Source organism: Vespa mandarinia, unplaced genomic scaffold (genome assembly GCF_050613455.1).
Source record: "Vespa mandarinia isolate Hongniang unplaced genomic scaffold, ASM5061345v1 scaffold_58, whole genome shotgun sequence".
NCBI lineage: Eukaryota > Metazoa > Arthropoda > Insecta > Hymenoptera > Vespidae > Vespa > Vespa mandarinia.
In genome coordinates, this window is record NW_028197192.1 from 95748 (window position 1) to 115652 (window position 19905).

The 19905-nt window shown below is 37.4% G+C and overlaps 1 protein-coding gene, 1 long non-coding RNA gene and 1 other non-coding gene across 20 annotated transcripts in view; 2 read left to right on the plus strand and 1 right to left on the minus strand.

Moving 5' to 3' along the window:
* CaMKII (Calcium/calmodulin-dependent protein kinase II) overlaps positions 1-19905 on the plus strand; it is a 64702-nt gene that overhangs the window by 23476 nt on the left and 21321 nt on the right. For 11 of the 18 annotated variants that reach the window (XM_085664429.1, XM_035875264.2, XM_035875266.2 and 8 more), the window contains exons 2-10: positions 4147-4241; positions 8926-8985; positions 13512-13566; positions 13942-14080; positions 14439-14541; positions 14741-14919; positions 14994-15116; positions 15217-15300; positions 15582-15642. In XM_085664429.1, the coding sequence (XP_085520555.1) occupies positions 4147-4241; positions 8926-8985; positions 13512-13566; positions 13942-14080; positions 14439-14541; positions 14741-14919; positions 14994-15116; positions 15217-15300; positions 15582-15642 (899 nt within the window). The remainder of the gene's footprint in view (positions 1-4146; positions 4242-8925; positions 8986-13511; positions 13567-13941; positions 14081-14438; positions 14542-14740; positions 14920-14993; positions 15117-15216; positions 15301-15581; positions 15643-19905) is intronic. The other 7 variants (XM_085664430.1, XM_085664432.1, XM_085664437.1 and 4 more) reach the window with 1 other exon arrangement.
* On the minus strand, positions 1409-19078 carry LOC118445590 (uncharacterized). The gene is made up of 3 exons (XR_004839298.2): positions 18962-19078; positions 2356-2547; positions 1409-1857 (listed from the first exon to the last, which is right to left on the minus strand). It is a non-coding gene; the product is annotated as an uncharacterized LOC118445590 (long non-coding RNA).
* Positions 6355-6425, plus strand: TRNAG-GCC (transfer RNA glycine (anticodon GCC)). The gene has a single exon. It is a non-coding gene; the product is annotated as a tRNA-Gly (tRNA).

The following is a 19905-nucleotide window of genomic DNA, read 5'->3' on the forward strand; positions in this document are numbered from 1 at the left end:
TATTTAATGAGTGAAGAAAAGAAAATTAAATAATAATTGTAGGTAAGCGTACATATATATATATATGTATATATATATATATGTGTATGTGTACAACAAAAAGTGAATCTAACCGTATGTACTTACTCGTCGACATTCTAGTTTTACATAATTCATACGATCCACTCTAAGGGCGAATAGAAGCTTCGGGTTTTGCAAGTTTCGACATGCTCTAGCACAGACCTTGCAAACGTGTTTTTCTCGACTCTATCTCTCTCTCTCTCTCTCCTCTCTCTCTCTCTCTCTCTCTCTCTCTCTCTCTCTTTCTCTCTCATTCTTTCATATATCGAGCCGATTTGTTACTTCGCATTCGGTCTGGAACCAATTATTTGTTTCCACGAATCCCTGCGAATTTACGCGAGCGACGCGTATTGTCGAGAGAAATTATTCGTACGAGTTTGCCTCCTACTCCCTATGGACGAATTCTGGATATTAAAAAAAAGAAAGAAAAAAATAATAAAAGAGAGAGAGAGAGAAAGAAAAAGACAGATTTGAAAAATGCGAGGGTGAGTTCGTTCGCGCACGCGCGCGCGCGTTAAAGGAAGAAAAGATGGAGCGATAAATCGTCGAGGATCGCTTGAATTATGCTCCAAGCAAAGAGAACTCTCTCTTTCTTTTTCTCGCGTGTTCTCGAATTGCTTACGTGTAGAATATATATATATATATATATATATATATATATATATATATATATATTTTACATCTATGTATCTTACATCTATGCAGTAATTTATTTCTCTTTTTTCTTTTTTCTTTAATCTATGAAATATATAAGTACGCATACCTACGTAGAAAGGTTTACATTATTTTTTCTCTTCTACTGTTTTTTTTTCTTTTTTTTTTTATTTACAAACAAAGAATAATCCAACGAGAATAATCGAACAGAGAACAATCAGATATCGACGAACAAAACAAACGATGAAAAACATGGATATTAATCTTCCATTAGCATTCAGTAAATAATGTTTGGCCGTATGAATTATGAAAAGAATGTAAAATTATTTCGCTTTGTTATGATAGGAAATATCTACATATCTACCTATATGTAAGCATATGTGTATATATATTATATACATATATATATATATAGATATATATAACACAATGATGATTCATAGCAAGATAAGGAAATATCGTCCAGAGATTTTTGCATTCTCGAGTACATAGATACAGTAGATCGAGTACAAAGCACATATGTAAGTTACATATCTACGTACAAATTTATTCTCTCTAGAAACTCTCGCGAGGCGTACGTATTTGCATTCATCGATTTGCGTAAGGACAAAAATAATATCGTTCATTATTACGCATATGCAAAAATGGCAGAACGATCGACGAATTTGTTATTCCCATCGAAGCTGTCGTTCGAATTAATTTCATTTGACTAATTTCCTCTTATTTAATTTGCCACAATTATTTATAATGTAAGAAAAACAAGGAGGAAAGATATATATATATATATGTATATATCATTAACAAGAGAGGATAATCAAATTGCATAATTATAAAAGAAAGCGATTAGATTCATTTTCATAAATATATGGTAGAAAGAAAATAAGAACACGTGAAAGCAAGTCCGTAGTCAGAAGGGTGATAGTTGGTCGGTCGGTCAGGGAGGGGTAGAAGAGAGGGTGGTTTCGGTGGTTTGCGGCAAGAGAGGGTACGGATAGGTGGCGGTACGATCTTCGGTAATGATTGGTCGTCATGGAAACGAAGCGGAGCGCGCCTCGCCCTTTTTCCTCTTCGGTCCTTTCAACGAGCGTTTCGTATGGCTCTTCGAATGACTCTCCCAATGGCGCCTCGTCCTGGTGCCTCGTCCTACAAGATGAAACATTAAAATACCCTTTGCCCTGGTATGCTTCTACCTTTGATTTTAACAACGTACTATATTCACGATCGAGTGTCCATTAAAATTCTCTTTTTTGATCCTTCGCGAGAGATTTTTTCTGTTTCCATTAAATTGAAAAAAAGGGAAAAAAGGAAGGGAAAAAAGCTACGGTTAATTGTCATTTGAACAGTCTCCGGGGATACAATGATAGTTCTTTATAACGTGATTAAAAAGAAAAAAAAAAGAAAATAAATAAATAAAAAAGAAAAGAAAGAATCGTATGTCCATAAAATTCTTTTATTTTTGACTTGGAGCAATACGAATAGTAAGAACGATAAATCATTCTCTCATCACTCTCTCTTTTTTCTATCTTTCTCTCTTGATCTTTTTCCCCCTTTTTTTTTTTTTTTTTTTTTACCCCCGGGACACCTGACCTTTCAAGCTCCCAACGACAGAACAAAGTCCATCTCTCTTTTTATTCCACTCACCTCAGAACCGTGCGGACGGCTTTCTGGGTTCCAGAGCTTTTCTCTATCTCTCTGTCACTTTAGAGAGGAAAGATTGTTAATCCTTCGTACACAGAGAGGTCTTCCTTGCAACGAAGGCAAAGCGAAATGACGTATTCCACGAACTCCCTTTCTCTCGCGATTATCTCCTATCTTTTCTGGAACGAAACAAGGCTAAAGAAAAAAAAAAAAAGGAAAAAAAAAATAAAAACGGAAATTTACCAAATGGATACGCACTTAATAAAAATGAACGATTCGTACTATAAATGCTTGATCACTGATATTCTACGAATTTATATGAAGTAACTGTGACTGAATCGTAATAATCTAATTAAGGATTTTTATCGGCTTGTATATAAAAGACAAATATGGAATAATATTATTCTAATATTAGACGTCGCATAAGAATATGAAAGAGTAACCAACGGCTCGACGCTTGATCCTCATTTTATTATTCGAGCGATGGACCGCTCGAAAGATAACACTCCGTTCTTTTTTTCTTTTTTTTTCTTTTCTTTTTCTCTTTTTGTTCTGCGTATCTCGTTTAAAATTCCAACGACTTAAAAATCATAGGTATCTCCTTGCACTTAGATACCTCTATGTGTCTACGAAATACTGTTACGTTCTTTCGTGACTAGAGAGAAGACGCAGGGGAAACGAGGGTGATATAAAACGCTTGCCGTGCACGTTACAGAAATCTAGGTGGAGGTAAAGCGTCTTAAAAGCTCGAGCGTTGCCGCGGAAGACCACAAAGGGAATTTCTTCGGTAACGCTTGGGAAGGTATACGAGAGTAAATGTCTATGGAACGAGAAGGACTTTAAATGTAACCAGAAAATACTCCTTAAGGGATACGACGCAGTCTCCGTAAATAGGCCGTCGGTTAATAAATAATAGTGAACGGCAAATGGAAGGAGGATGCGAATTATGGAAAGTATATTTTACTACTAGACGAGTATAATCGAGTTTCTATCTTTTAAAGGAGCAATCATTATCGTTGGTCGTTTGATAAAAAGGATTTTTCATACGCTCGATCGTTCATATAAAATTCTAATTTATGTACGATCATAGGTAATACTTACTTACGTAAGTACTTAGTTCACGTATCTGTTTTTTTGCTCGAGAAACGTCATCAATCCGATGAATATTTTTCGTTGAATAAGAGAAAAGGCGAGAAGAATAGCGATCCTTCGGAGTTTTTTTTTTTTCGAAGAAAGAATACAACATCTTGTTTCTCATTCTCCTTAGATGCATTTTAGAATGGATCGTAGAAACTTTGTCAATCGAGCTCGCGCTTTTCTATACAGGTGGCTGCATCGTACGCTCCCCTTCCAACAACCTCTTACACGCTTCGTCGAACTTCGATTCGAGCTAATCGAGAAAGTTTAGTTTTCGGCTAACTAGAGGCGTTCCGCTCTTCGACGTTCGCGTTACGCGCCATACATGCATATTTAGAAACGATGGTAGCTGCACGCACATACTATATGTACTTAGACAGGTATATACGAATATGAAATATTGCTACGAGCGAACGTAAACTCCGAAGTTTAGTTTCTTTCCAGGGCTCTAGTAAAGTAAAGAATTTAAAAGTCGAAATGAAGATAAATCGTCTTTAAATCCCCCTCTCTCCCATCGATTGAGAAATTGAATTAATGCAAAGAAAAAGAAAAAATCTTTACGATCTTTCTCTTGATTTGACTGACGATGATTTAATTATAAGAACATAGTGCATAATAATTTGGTCAAATTAACGGAAGTTAACTCGATTGTTTCAGAGGCGCCTTCTCCGTGGTACGCCGATGCGTCCAAAAGAGTTCCGGTCTCGAGTTTGCGGCGAAAATCATAAATACGAAGAAACTCTCGGCCAGAGGTAAGTTAAAGAATATATTTCTCTTAAATTTTTGTCTACCTTAAAAGATCGACGTAACAAAACCGAGGTCACACGTCAGCGTTATTTAAACACACATACTTACGTACTTACTTAGGATTGTCTGGCCGATCGTTGGACCGACGACACATTGATTCTCTTTAGTCGCATCAATTTCAACGATTCTTTCGACCTTCCGATAAAATCCGATTTTACCTTTTATCCCTTTATAAGACTGAATACGAAAATTTTCCAAACCTTCCCCCCCCCCCTCCCCCACCCTACAGATCCCATTTCTTTCGTCGATCCTTTCGATATTCTCCAGAAATATTTTACGTGGTCGACGAGGCCGCTAGAAGGACGACTCCTCGAAAGCAGGATTTGAATTATCCTATCGAGTCTCGCACACTTTCGTCCTTATATATTATTAAACGATAAAATTTCGTGTCCTTTTCGGTGAGCCAAGCTGATCCTTTTTTTATCAGGGTTATCTCCGTTCGATTGGGAGATCTCTATCGTGTGACGACGGAATCTACGGAAAAGCTTTTCTTCGTTGGAAAATGCAATATGGCGCGTTTCAGTCGGGGTTTCTAATCTCGCTTTTTTCGTCTTAGACAATCACGGAAGAGAGAGAGAGAGAGAGAGAGAGAGAGAGAGAGAGAGAGAGAGAGCGAACGAGTGAGTGAGTCGGCTCTTGCTCGTCCTATAGCGACGCATATATCGACGCGCGTGCGACGCGTGTCTAAAAACAACGAGCGACGCCGTTGTCAAGCTGCCAACATTCCATCGCGAGCAACCACGGTGCCAATGGCGTAGGATAGCCGGCCCGGAAAATATAGTTGGTCCCCTTTTGAAATTCGATCGCCCCTGAGCGCGCCCAAAAAAGCTCTTTCTCTCTCTCTTATTCCGCTCGTAGACACTACGCTCTCTAATCTCTTCATCTATCTCCCGTTCAAGTTTATATAGAAGCGCTTGTAATCGATGGTAAAGGGCGACGAGGGGTCGAAGCCAAACGAGCGTCTTAATCGAATCAATTAAAATACTGTCCGTGTGTAAAATTTATCCGATATAAGCTGGATCGTGTTACGATCGATCGAATCGATTGGCCTGCACCCCTGTCTCTTATCTCTCTCTCTCTCTCTCTCTCTCTCTCTCTCTTTCACTGTTTGTTGCAGAGAAAGAAACTCTTATGTCTTCGAGAGAAAAAGTTTTTAAAGAAAATTGTGAATAATAGCTTCGTCGGTAGTACATGCGTTATACCGCACGACATTCAGTCGCATATTCAGTTTCTATTATTCATCTATTCTTTCTTTGTTCTTTTCTTCTTCTTTTTTGTTCTTTTTCTTTTTTTCATGTCCGCGATGTAGAAGAAAAAATGACAAAAAAAAATCTTTCGGTCGTCCTTGTTCGATATTCCATTTCAAGTCGTCCCAGTGCGTGTCGACCCAGATCTCAAGGGGATCCTCTCGCGAAAGGAAGAAAACATCGTCGTCGTCGTCGTCGTCGTCGTCCTCGTCGAAGGGTCGTACAATCTCGAACGATTATACGCTTCTTCGACGTAAAGGGTGACCGTGGCACGTTGTTTGCACGCTTCGAATGAGGGCTAATCTATATTCGTGTGTATATATGGAAAATTACGAAACGACGGCCTCTGTACGGTGCAATGTAGCATGCAAATAGGAGGAAGAGGACGAGGAGGATGGAACCTGCCTTTAGAACTCCAAGACCGAAAGGAATTTTCGTGTCGAGGGTCGCGGCCCAAGTGCAAGAAGGCAAGAGGGCAAGAATCTCCTCCTTGGAGACAAAAGGAGGACAAAATGAAAGTGAAGACGCGTTTAATCCTCCGCGCTTCTCGTTCCTCCTCCATGAGCTCGCTCGGCTTTTCGAACGAGCCTCCCTTCGTTTTACGTCAGAGTAATCCTCTTTGGATTTAAATGGAACCCTTGAATAAGTAGCAGCCGCATTAATATGCAAGGTAAGGTGTCGCGAGCACACGTTACGTTTGCATTTAAGCGCGCTTAAAAGAACCTATATATGTAATGTATATGTTCGATGTTGACCGTGCATATACGAATTCTACGTTCATCCTTTCTTTCTATAGAATCATGTTCTCGTAGCATCGGTGGTTCAGTGGTAGAATGCTCGCCTGCCACGCGGGCGGCCCGGGTTCGATTCCCGGCCGATGCAATCCTTTCTTTTTTTTTTTTTTTTTTTTTCGTTCTCTTTTTCAAGTTTAACGCAATTTGTAAAATCCTTCAAGAAATCCTACTCGAGAGTTGTTTTATATTTTTATGACATTAAAAAATTCTCTTTGCCAGAAAGAGAGAAAGAAAGAGAGAGAGGATAGAGAGATAAAAAAAGTCAAGGAAAAAACAGATAGGTAGAGAAGAGGCAAAAGGCGAAACGGAAGAGTAGGTTGGTGGGGTGTTTAGAGATAGCGCACAGAGGAGAGCCTCTTTTCTCTTTCTCTTCGTTAGCTCTCAGCGGGCGTCGAGGATGACTCTTTACACGTTTGCACCGGGAGAGTTCGGGCCACGGCCTTGCTCCAGTGACCTCTTGACCTAGTCACTGGAGCCGCCATTCAACCGCAATATGGAGAGTATGCATTTCAGGAACGAATGAAAGCTAAAAATGAAGAACAACGGTAGGTATATACTTGTATGTAGGTAGACTCGATTCGAGTCGAGCGGATATTTGTCAGCTTAAGCGTAAGAAAGAGAAAGAGAGAGAGAGAGAGAGAGAGAGAGAAAGAGAGACTCTTCCTATTCAAACATTTTTCTTCGATTTATCTGTGACGTCATCGGCGACATTATTAAATTGACCGATTAGGGAAAGGAATCTTCCTAGTCGTCTTCTTCCTGGATTTCTCGATATCCTTGATGATAAAAGGAGAAAAGCTTTTCAAGAGTCTAGAGCTTCCTTCAGAAAGCTGGTAAACCGCTAGAATCGTTACCATGCTGACTCCGTACAACTACTAGGGAACCCTGCGAACGCTGTTGCAGTTAAAAAGAAATTTGCAAAAAAAATTTTTTAAAAATAAATAAATAAGTAAATAAAAAAGAAAGAGCAAAAAAAAAAAGAAAACAAGAAAAAAATCCTTTGATATACGCGCTTTCCATCCCTTTGCTCTTCTATTTTTTCAACCGTTACGTTCCCACTCGACCCCATCGAGCGTCGATGTTTTAGTATTATCGTTGTTATTATTATTATTATTATTATTATTATTATTATTATTATTATTATTATTATTATTATTATTATTATTATTATCAACGTCGTCAATATCGATCGTTATTGACATTATTATTATTGTCCTTGCTCTCTAGACGCGGGAAGCTTTCCGACGAATTTATTTTATAAAAGCTGTTAGACAGAGACAAGATGGAAATGAAGAAAATTTCCATTTCAACTTTTGAAAGCGTAAAACTAATTAGCTTTTGTGCGTACGTACGACAGGTGTTTGAAATTAGATACGCTTCGTATTTTCACGTCGCTTTTTTCTTCTTTTTTAACTCCCATAATTTGTTTTTCTTCTTTCCCCTTTTTTTCTTTTTTTCTCTCCCAATCCCCTTGCCCTTTTTCAACCACTCTCAACCAGCATCATAAACGTTCTGTTTTAAAGTCGTCTCGGCGTGCTTTTCGAGGCTTGCCGTTCTTTTCGAGCGAATTTAAGGAAAAAGAAAACGTCGAAACGCACTCATAACGCATCGCGTTCCTTTTTCTCTCGTACCGCGAGGTCTCGCTTTTATTTCGCTTTTTCGAAAACGACGCCAAACGCGTAGACAATGACGAATCCGAATTCGTCGAGGACGACTCAATAAATGCAAGATCGTTTGAGAAAAATGATATAATAAGTTGCATGTTCCTATCTGTGGATTGGAGGTAACGAGGATTCACGGTGTTTTACGTTTCCAAGAGAAAACCGCGAAAGGAAAGAAAGAAAGAAAGGAAGGAAGAAAGGGGAGGAAGGGAAAAAAAAAGAAGTATATCGTCGCGGTACTTAACGGGTCTGCGAATGCAATTTTAGCCGACGTCCTGAGTGAATTAAGCCGGAGAAAATTCGTCTGGGGAAATCTCGATGGGGGGGAAAATTCGATTTCAACTTTAATGACGTATCCAGGATCAGCTGTCGTAACAAGGAAACTTTCGTGCTCTAACATATTGGAAATCCAAGCCCCTGGATACCCGTAGTCCTAACGAACTTACAAACGATCGGCTACAAGGATTTTCTATCGTCCCTATTAACGCCTACTTTCTCCTATCTACATTTTTGCCTTTCCTTTACTTTTCGATAAACTCGTTAAAAGCTTTTTAAATACGATGCCAACTTCTCTTCGAGGGAGATGACGAATCATTAAGAATCGAAAATTAAAGTCCAAGATGTTTCTCGAGTCGAGGAATGACCTAATCGAAAATTTTCAAGACGAATGGAACTTCCGGATTTGCCTCAAGATGAGACGACGAGATACCGGAGTAGTTTATTCGACGTGGCATAATAAGATTCCCCATTTCCCTCTCTTTCTCTCTCTCTCTCTCTCTCTCTCTCTCTCTCTCTCTCTCTCTTCCTTCCCGTTTTCTTCCTTCCTACGTTTCTCGTATAATTGCTTCGTGGTACGAATTTGTATCCCTGCCGTATCTTCTTTACATTCGCACTCTTGAATTATATTTTTTTTTCATCTTGTTACAGATTTCCAGAAACTCGAGCGCGAAGCACGGATATGTAGGAAATTGCAGCATCCAAATATCGGTGAGTCTTGAAAATGTATATTTTCGTTTGGGGAGGGGCCGAAAAAAAGGAAAAACAACAATATGTAATCTAGGGATAGACTAGTTACTTACTTACTAGATTACTTACTTATCAGAGAACTTTTGAGTTTAAACCTATATAGTCGAGATGCAAAGTATGTATAGTTATCGAACTAACTAAGGCACGTTTTGCCTATAGGTTTGCGAGTTATTCAAGCGTTAGTTAGTAGATCGTTCGTTCGTTCGTTCTTTCCATCCAATCTAATACCAAAACTAACTCTCTTTCGATTATCTATGGATCGCGTACTTTGCAGTCTATCAATCTCGAGGGTACGAGTAAATGGGTAAGACAAAGATGTATTACAAGAAAAAAATTCAAAAATTCAAAAAAAAAAAACGGTTCGAAGCTTCGTTATAAAACTTTTCCTTTATTCATAAGAGAATTTTTCAAAAGATTTTTACTTTGGAAAAAAGATATGCGCGATTAATTAAAATTTTATGCGACGGGCAAACGAACGAGCCCCTTTGCTTTCCCGATTAAATAACGTTCGAGCATCGAGCAATTATCAGAAGTTACGTTAACGTCGAGACTAATTAGCGTGGTGAATCTATGTTGATTATACCTATGTTGACTGTATGTACTTATTTATCTATCTAATCAGTCCATCGATACAGGGTATCCGTTGTAACTATCGATGTAAAGGCGATACTAACAAAAATCGTATATTCCGAGGAGCCCGTAAACGGTCTTACCGTGTTACCCTAGTCTCTTTGTAAAAATTTCCTCGTTGAAATGGATGCCCAGCTCGATCATCGCAAACTCCCCCAGCGAGTCATTCTCGCTCGATTTACCTCACGCGCTTCGCGAAAGCATCGCATTGCCCTAGAAGGCAATCGATCCCATTGTTCTCGCTTTCTAAAGGTATCGGGACCCTTTCGTTCTTCTCGATAAAACAGTTACAGTTGTCGTGTTTCATGAAAAGCCCCTAGAAAATTTTCATTGAAAATTGTTACTCCATACGACGAGCTATTCTTTTCCCTTTTCTGTTTCTTTCTTTTCTTTCTTTTTTTTTTAGTCCTTTTTCTTCTTCCCTTTCTTTTCCCCTATAGAAATGTTTTCTGACGTCCATCGAATAATTTACGGAGACCAGAAGTTCTCTTAATTCATTTTTTTCTCCATCCGTTTGATCGTTCTCCAAAGAAAGAAAGGAAAAAAGAGAAAAAGAAGGGGGGGGGAACAAGGAGAAAAAACGAACGGTTTAACGACATCAAAGCGGAAGCGGACGAGACTCCTTCGATATGCGGGCAAAAGACTGACCTTGAACCAGCGTAGCTTTTCCACCGGCTGTATTGGCGGTCGTACGGGGTGATCTGGATACGGGCCAATCGATTTCGTCCCGAGCTAAATTTTTGGCTCGGCCCGCCGAATGGCGCAGGAAAGACAAGAGCAATTTTTTTAAAAAGATCCTGGCAGTTCGTAACAATTCCGCTTGGCACATTTATTATAAGAGAAAGAGAGAGAGAGAGAGAGAGAAAGAGATTCGAGTCTCGGGAAGATATAACCAACAGGTGTCCGGCCGTCTTTAGACGCTGACTTAACAATCGTTCTTTCTTGTTTTTTTGGCAAAAATTCATCAACGTTCGAATACAAAGACGTAAGACGGGTGGCTTTATTACTCCATCTTTTCCTTAAAGAATCTTTTTTTCTTTTATTTTCTCATTGGATCTTATTCGAGCTTTCGTTCAACGCTTCTACGATTAATATAGGATCATTTTGATGATAATGTCGAACACCTCGAATTACATTCTGTAACAAAATATTCTGTAACAAAATATTCTGTAACTTATATATATACACCTACTTTACGTATCATATGCACGTACAAAAATAGAGAAAAAAAAAGTATATATATATATATATATATATATATGTATACATTTGAAATTATGCACTTTTATAAACGCAATTAATTCCTTCTTGAAGAAGCCGTGTAAAATATAAATTTTACTAGGGAGATCAAAATGATACCCCTGCATTCGTTTCTCGCGTTTGTTTACGTAAAAAACCATTCGATCGATTTAATCGAATATCTCGAAACTGTGCGAGAAGATCTCGAAGGATTACGAAGGAATAAAACGGAAGTGAGAAGATGTGTTAAAAAGTGAACCTAGATCAATACCTTTAGTATCTATACGTTCGATTAGATCCATTACTTTGGTGCAATCTAACTCGTTCTATCGTTACCACTTTCTCGAACCAACCCTCTTATATGACCCTTCGCTTTCTTATCTTCGTTATTATTTTCGTCCACTCAAAAAGATAGAAACTCAATCGATATCACGTTCCTTATCGTTATTTTCTAAGAGTTCCCGTAGGGATTTGAAAGATCAAGGTGGACGATTAGCCTGATTAGAGAGAAAGAACGATTCCTTCGAGCTTCATCATTTTATCTCGAGTTACTCTCTCTCTCTCTCTCTCTCTCTCTCTCTCTCTCTCTTTCTCTATCTTTTTCTTTCTCCACGGCCTCTCTCTTCCTCTCCCTATCTCTATCCATCCCTTTCTCTTCGATTACAATACGTTCAAAAATTCGATCGAGAACCAAGACTTTCGACCTTTACATTATTTATAAACTAACTATCGATTACCCTCGCTATCGAGGAAGAATTTATTCATGGTATTATTATACCTCGAACGATCTACGTATGTGAGAAACTGAACGATCGTTCTTCATCCTTTCCATTTGCCATTGTTGTTAATTTGAAATCTTTGAATTACTTCCTCTATCATAATTCAACATACTCTATGTATATAATATATATTTATTTATTTATATGTATATATATATCATATATATATATATATATATATATATATATATACCAGGAATTTGTTTGTTTTCTTTCCGAGACCACACATTCGATTCGAACTTTGGTTGATCGAGGCCAATAGGCACGTCTCTCGTTTCCGAGTCAACAAGTGATAGCCATCGATCGTTTCTCTCACTTCTTCGTTTCTCCTGTTTTTCTTCCTGACATAAAGTTTCCGTCGCACTTCATCACCATTCTCGACCTGTCACAGACGTTCGGAATAAACAGAAGGTCGATCATGATGAAAACAAAATCGTGTACCTTGTCGCTTAAAGATTTTAAGTTGGTTATCGAAAAACAATCGTTTGAGAATTTTAATTGAATTTTATTTTTAATCGTTCGATAAATCTGTCGAAAAGGAAAGAAAATATTTTCGTGGATATCATCGATGGATCAATATATAACAATTGTAACACAGAGCTAATTTTCTCTCTTTCTCTTTCTCTCTCGTCTAACAATAAGTTCGCCTAGCGTGTGGAATAAGAGAGACTCTTTAATTTACGATGCCTTTAGCTAACGATTTTCTTGTCAAGGGGAGCTAAGGTCTCGGGAGATTATGCCGAGACATTGTTACGGGGATACGAGCGAGCTAGCACATCTAATTTCATTATATTTATGAAAAATAAATCTCATAGAGTATGTATGGGGTTCGTGAGCAGTGAATCCATTGGAACGTCACGAAAACGAGTCGAAATATCGTTTTTTCTATAAACTCGATAATAATATATCTTATTTGACTCTTCGTCTTGTTTTCCTTCAGATCTCGAATGTTAATAGAGCGATCTAAGTATAGTTAGCATATTCCATTTCGAGGATAAAGGTCAAAGTTTGACTAGCAGCAATTCTATTTCTCTATTTCTCTTTCTCTCTTTCCCTTTTTCTCTTTTTCGAATATATTTCATTTCGTTCACGTTATGTCGAGACTCGCGTCTAGATGCGAAGGATATTAGAGAAACGAGGAATTGGAATTCTTCCTAACATCGCTCCAAGAATCGATTCTTCGATTCCGGGAATCAAAGATGAGCCAAAGCATCGCGTATCAAAGATCTCCTGATTCATATATGGTTCTTTCATTTTTATGAAACGCTTCTTCGGTCTCTTTTTCTTTTTTCACTTTCATAAAACCTATTCGATTTGCTTACTCGACGTTGACGATGATTTGTTTATTTTTTTTTTCTTATTTATTTATTTATTTATTTTTGATTGATATACAAGATGTCATTCGTTCGTCCGCAGAAGAAATATCCACTTGAGATCGATTAAATCAACTAACCAGAATGCAAGATGATCTTGAATAAGTCTTGTCGCTTCTTCGGTTACCTTCGTTGACCCTAATGAAGATCTCACCCCAAGGAATATTTATAGTTAATAAATGATTCTCGCGCGTTCAAACAAAATTTCAATGCTTTAGCTAACCGCCGCGTAGGCCATACGTACATACATACATATATACATACGTATAAGTCTCGACGATCTCTCTTTCTTTCGAAGCTTCGCCATTTTGAATTTTCTTCTCGATAAACGCTCTTGCGTAATTTTCTCTCCAAAGCCACGCTACTTAATATTTCACCTTCGTATCGATAATAATAAACGACGAATAATATTTGCGACTCCATTCCATTCATTATTATTAATTTGACTAAAATTTCTCTGTTTCAGTGAGACTACACGATAGCATACAAGAGGAGAACTATCACTATCTTGTCTTTGACTTGTAAGTGAATCACTTATCTTTCATTTATTTGTTTTCTTTTCCTTTTATTTTATTTTTTTCTTTTACTTTTTTTTTTTCTTCTAATTTATATTAAAATATCGAATACCCAGTGACCGCAGCAAAGCAAACACTTGGGGAAATATTTTTATGGCTCCTCTTTTTTTTTTTTTTTTTCTTTTTCCTTTCCTTTTTCTTTTCTTTTCTTTTCTTTACCATATATATATATATATACACCATCGACGTTCGACGTCCCCGACGTGGACGATCGCAAGGAATATTTAAAAAAGGAAATAGGCAAGAGCATCACCTTGTACGCGTCGTTGATTCCCCTTTGAATCGATCTTTCTATAGAGACGTCTCGTAATTTCTTTTCAGAGTCACCGGCGGAGAGCTTTTCGAGGACATCGTTGCGAGAGAATTTTACAGCGAGGCGGATGCCTCCCATTGTATTCAACAAATCTTGGAAAGCGTCCACCACTGCCACTATAACGGAGTTGTGCATAGGGACTTGAAAGTACGTTATACGTTTGTGCATTCCAAATAGAATATGCATTCTATATCTGTCTGTGAAAACAGGAAACTGCTAGTAGGAATGGGCAACTTCGATAACTTAGTCAAGATTTCGACGTAACAATATCGAGTAGTCGAACTTGGGACGTACATACGGTACATTTAGGATTGTAAAAAAAATCCGAGATCAAACGTGCGTATAGAGGTGGTTGCGTTTTAATTCGTTCGAATGTGTGTTCTAGGTGAAAACCCATTAAAATATTCGATAAATAATGTCGATCTAACGAACCATTTCGATATTACATACGGCGATATCGCGTATTTGTCAGAAATCTTCGAAGATATTCTCCTTCTTTTTGCAGCCAGAAAATTTACTTCTCGCAAGTAAAGCAAAAGGTGCGGCTGTGAAATTAGCAGATTTTGGATTGGCGATCGAGGTGTCCGGTGAATCGCAAGCATGGTTTGGTAAGTCGTCGGTTTGTCTCTCTTTTATCGTCAAAAAGGTTTTTCTGTCTGTTTTCTCGCGAGAGTGGGGCGGGGGTGGGTGGGCGAGGGGAGGAGGAGGAGGAGGAGAAAGGGCAAAGTTCATACGTTGATCTATAAAAATAAAAAAAAATGAGTATCGATCCTGAGTACGAATCTCTATACGTACGGCCCTAAAAAGGTTTCGCTGGAACGCCCGGTTACCTCAGTCCGGAAGTTTTGAAGAAAGAGCCTTATGGGAAACCTGTCGACATTTGGGCATGCGGCGTCATTCTTTACATCCTTCTCGTTGGTTACCCGCCATTTTGGGACGACGATCAGCACCGACTGTACGCTCAAATAAAGGCAGGCTCCTACGATGTAAGAATCCTTCGTATTCCCTAAACGTTTAATCGTATATCTAAGGATTCATTTCTTAATGTTTTCTTGTTCAGTATCCAAGCCCAGAATGGGACACCGTCACGCCAGAAGCAAAGAATCTTATCAATCAGATGTTAACGGTAAATCCAAGCAAAAGGATTACCGCGAACGAGGCATTGAAGCATCCATGGATCTGCGTAAGTTTTTTAATCCCTAGTTACACGAATAACAAATATTCTTTATCTATTATATATTTATCATACGAATAACCTGAACATTTTCTTTATCGTTTTACAGCAACGTGAGCGTGTTGCATCGGTAGTGCATAGGCAAGAGACTGTGGATTGCTTGAAAAAATTCAATGCAAGACGCAAATTAAAGGTAAGCTTTTCCTCTTTCATCGGAGAAACGCGTCGACGTCATAGTTTTCTAGATTAGGTTAAGATTATCGTCGATAATGGTTCCTCGTGTATGAACGGACATATTCCTAAAATCGTTCCTTATCGCGTTCGGTATTCTCATTGTAAAAGTAAGTGATAATATCTGTCGTAAAAATTCATTGGATTAATCCTTTCCGTCTGGTCCTTTAATATTTAGACCCAATTAACAATCCGGACATCGTTATTACGATTAATCGCTTTCTTTCGTCTCTTTTTTATCAGGGCGCTATTTTGACGACGATGTTGGCGACGCGGAACTTTTCCAGTAAGTATGATGCACAGGGTAAGTACCTCCGGCCCTCTTCAGCGCTTCATGGACCACGACGGACAGTACTTTTATAACCCCCTATTAAACTTTACATACCCTCTTCCACTTCTCTCTCTCTCTCTCTCTCTCTCTCTCTCGATCTCTATCTATCTATCTATCTATCTATCTGTCTCCCACCATATCTTTCTTGCAAACTTTTCACGTCCTTTCGTTCATACCCGTCTTGCATCCTTGTCATTAGAAAATAATCTGCTCATTTGCCTCTTCGCTCATTTCGATCGGTGCTCCATAATGTGCTGTGCACGCGCCATTTTCTATTTTATCGATCGAATGATCTATCTTCGATTAGAAATTAGATTCCTACATTATCTATCATGACGAACGATCTATGCACGATCACAAATATATGGAGCACCCATACGTATTCTTACATTATTCCAACCCCAAACAAAATTCTTGCTCGTGCACATGAAAATCTGAGAAAGCCTATTTCCGTCGGAACGGTCGACCCATTCGAATTTTTGTCCAAAAATGAAAGAGGAGCGAGGCTGAAACATTCGTTCTCGACGAAGATACTAGCTGATCTGGCCAAATTGGAAAATAATCCCTTCATCATTTTCGTTAGAGTAGAACTTATTTTCTTCTCTTTCTCTCTCTCTCTCTCTCTCTCTCTCTCCCTCAGTCTCTATGTCTCTGTCTCTCTCCTTTTACTCTCTAACGAATCATCGTAATTTCATCCTCGCTCGCTCAGTGTAACACATTTGAAACATCTTTCAGATGTTTCATCCACAAAGTGCTCGTATATCCTCATAGTCGATGCACTCCGCTCGCACACCTCATATATCCTGCAAGGAACATTAAACGTTACCCAGAAATAAAAGAAACGAATTCCTTGCTTCGTAGTCGATTTGAAAACTTAATTATTGCTATTGTTATTACTATTATCATTATTATTCTTTTCTCTCTCTCTCTCTCTCTCTCTCTCTCGCTCTCTCTCTCTCTCTCTAATCTCATTTCAACGAAGCGTGATTCTGGGTAACGAAAATCATCGTCGCAGTGGACTCAAGCAGTTTTCTTCTCATCGACGTCACGTCATCGTTAACTCGACCCTAATCACCGGAGTCATGCTTCGTCATTTTGAAAACGAAATTCCTTAAGAAAAATCATTTGTAAAATGAAGAGAACTTTTTTACACTTTTTCATTTTATTTAATCGGATATATTTCGAGCAATTAACGATGAGGCGAATAATAGTTAGTGACTTTTCGATGACTCCTTTACATAATAACAGTTATATATCCGCATTGCTTTCGTCAAATACTTATCGACGTTCAACGCCAATGTCCATTTGCGTATACGCAGAGTATACAAATGCGAGGGTATATCAAATTAAAATCCTCTTAAGCGATTGTCAAACAATCATTACGGTCTAATTACAGGCATACGACGCTGCTACGTATCAATTCGATTGCTTGTAAATTAACGTGCTCGATGTAATCGCCTTGAAAATATTTTTCACAATCAAGGTCTCTCAGGTGTTCTTTCTTTTTTATTTTTTTCTTTTTTCCTTTTTTTCCGCCAGTGTTTCTTCCAATCATTGAGCGAACAAAAAGTATGGCGTCTTCGATCGCGGTCATTCAAATTTTTCAACAATAATTCTCTTAACGAATCACAAACGATAGTCAACACGTAGTCGAAATGAATCTAATCTGTTTTATCGATAGACAAATTAGGCAAATAGAGAATGTCACAGAAAGAAAGAAAAAGAAAAAAGAAAAGAAATCGTTTCATAGGATCGAAACGTGAATTCTCTCAACTGTTTCGGTCCACTTGCGAGAGTACCTCCGAATGATTGTGCTATATTGTATTGCAATTATTCGCGTTGCATATAAGTGTTTTATCCTATCGTAATATTAAACAAGGTTTCAAGATTTCAAACCTCTAATATGTATTTATATTTTTTTTTTCTTTTATCATCATTCTTCTCCACATTTAGAATTTTGTTTAATAACAAACGTAATCCCATTTTTATTGGATCTTAAATATTGATTAATACATACTCGTTTAGTTTCATTCAAGAGAATTAGATTAAGAATGATAACGTGTATCAATTCGGTATTCTCTTTTTAATCATTTCAATGTGATCGCGCGTAAAACACAAAAGATCTTGTATTTTAATCGATCATTTTTCTTCCTCTATAATTTATTTTTATTATCTCATTTCATTGGTATCTCTCCATAATTCTAAATGTGGAGTTAAATACTGATTTACCTGATTTATTATTTACCATATATGTAAATGTATATATTATATACAAAATTTAACATGTTATATGCATGTATGAAATATACACATACGTGTATACTATATCTGCATATATAATATATACGTCTATTCGATTATAGCATATGCGCACGCGTGCTCGTAAGCATCCTTTGATAGGTGCACGAGAAAGTGCATACATACATTTTTCTGTGCATATATATATATATATATATATATATATATATATATATATATATATATAAAATATATAAATATGCAGAATACATACATAGATACACGGATATACACCTCAGTGGCATAACCATCCTTCTACGAGCTCGAAAGGAATTTTTTTAGCTCGAGTAAAAAATGTAAAACTTCAAAAAAAAGAAAAAAAAGAAAAAAAAAAGAAAGAATTCAGAATTTTGAGGTTACGTCACTGACTAACACGCACATTTTTGTGTGTGACATATAAATAGCACCCATTACGTCTACCTAGAATGTCTTTGCCCTGATCTCCTCCCATTGCCTTCTCCATCATCCACGTCTCACCCACCCAATATAATCTATTTATTTTTTTCCTTACGATTAGTCGAATAGTTGAGCATCTTGCACCATTATTAGAAAGGACCAATGAACGTATACGGTCTGTATACGTATAACCTTACATTTATTTATCATTTTTTCGATTATTTGAAAAAACACAAAGGCCCAACACATTTACCAATTCATTCGATTGAAATCGCTCAAGTATTAACTTTGATTATAACGTGAATAAGAGTTTCTAATTAATCCAGGAAGAGACAACAACAACAACAACAATGGATGATGCATCGACGTTATCGAAATTCGATAAAATATTCATCGCGAAATATTGATTTATTTAACTCGTACTGTATTCTTTTGTTTTTCATATATCGCAAAATATCAGATGAATTTAAATCTCTCTCCCCCCGACCCCACCCTACCGCTAATAATAGCAACAATATAATAAGGAAAGGCAAAATATCGCACATCATTCATATTTCATATAATAAGAATCGCTTACATTAGATATGTACTTACTTACCTAAATTCGAATTAACGATTTTCACAAAACACATAACTTGATCAATCTTTTATCGTGGATCTTCTGCGACAGATTCGATTCTTTAGAGAAAAAAATAAAAAAAATAAACGATCATCGATCGATCGAAGAAAGAATCGAATCTCATTCATTATTCTGTCTCTCTCTCTCTCTCTCGCTCGCTCTTTCTCTCTCTCTCTCTCTCTCTCTCTCTCTCTCTCTCTCTCTCTCTCTATCTCTCTCTCTCTCATGTTTTATCCAACATGTCCCAAAGTCGATCGGTATCCTCTTTCGCGTTCTCCCAAGATGTCACGTTATATATAAAAAAATTCAAAACTTTTTTGGTAGATCGACGTATAAGAAAGATTTATCGCATTTATCGCATTTAAATACGCAATAAATAAATTAAAATCGTACAAATCGTCGAACTAAAGAAAACAACAATTGAATCGTCATACGGCAAACTTTATATCAAAGTAGTACGTATTTCTTAGATAGGTGGCAGCACGAAAAACTTTATCCGACGCGTTGTTTTTCGCGCGTATTAATATTACTCTCGTGACTTTTCGTCCGCTAGCAGGAACTATCGCACCGCACTTGATTTATATTTCACTTTAATCTCATAGTCGAGAAAGAACATATTTTCTGAATATTAATTTGAAACGGTGACTCCACACTTCTACCGTAGTTTCATCCATGGATTTAACAGGTAGCTTTATCAAATTTTTTTATCGCGAGTAGGCAATTTTTTTTTTTTTTTTTTTTTTTATTACGACATAAATACGTACATACGGATCATCCGTGTGTACATAGACACGTACGTACATAAGTAATATTTTAGGTTAACCTTTCTGCGATCTAACATAATTCGAATGTAGATTCAATTAATTTATCTTCGTTACTTTACGAATGAAATTCAATTAGGAGATTAGAATTTCGTTAGAAAA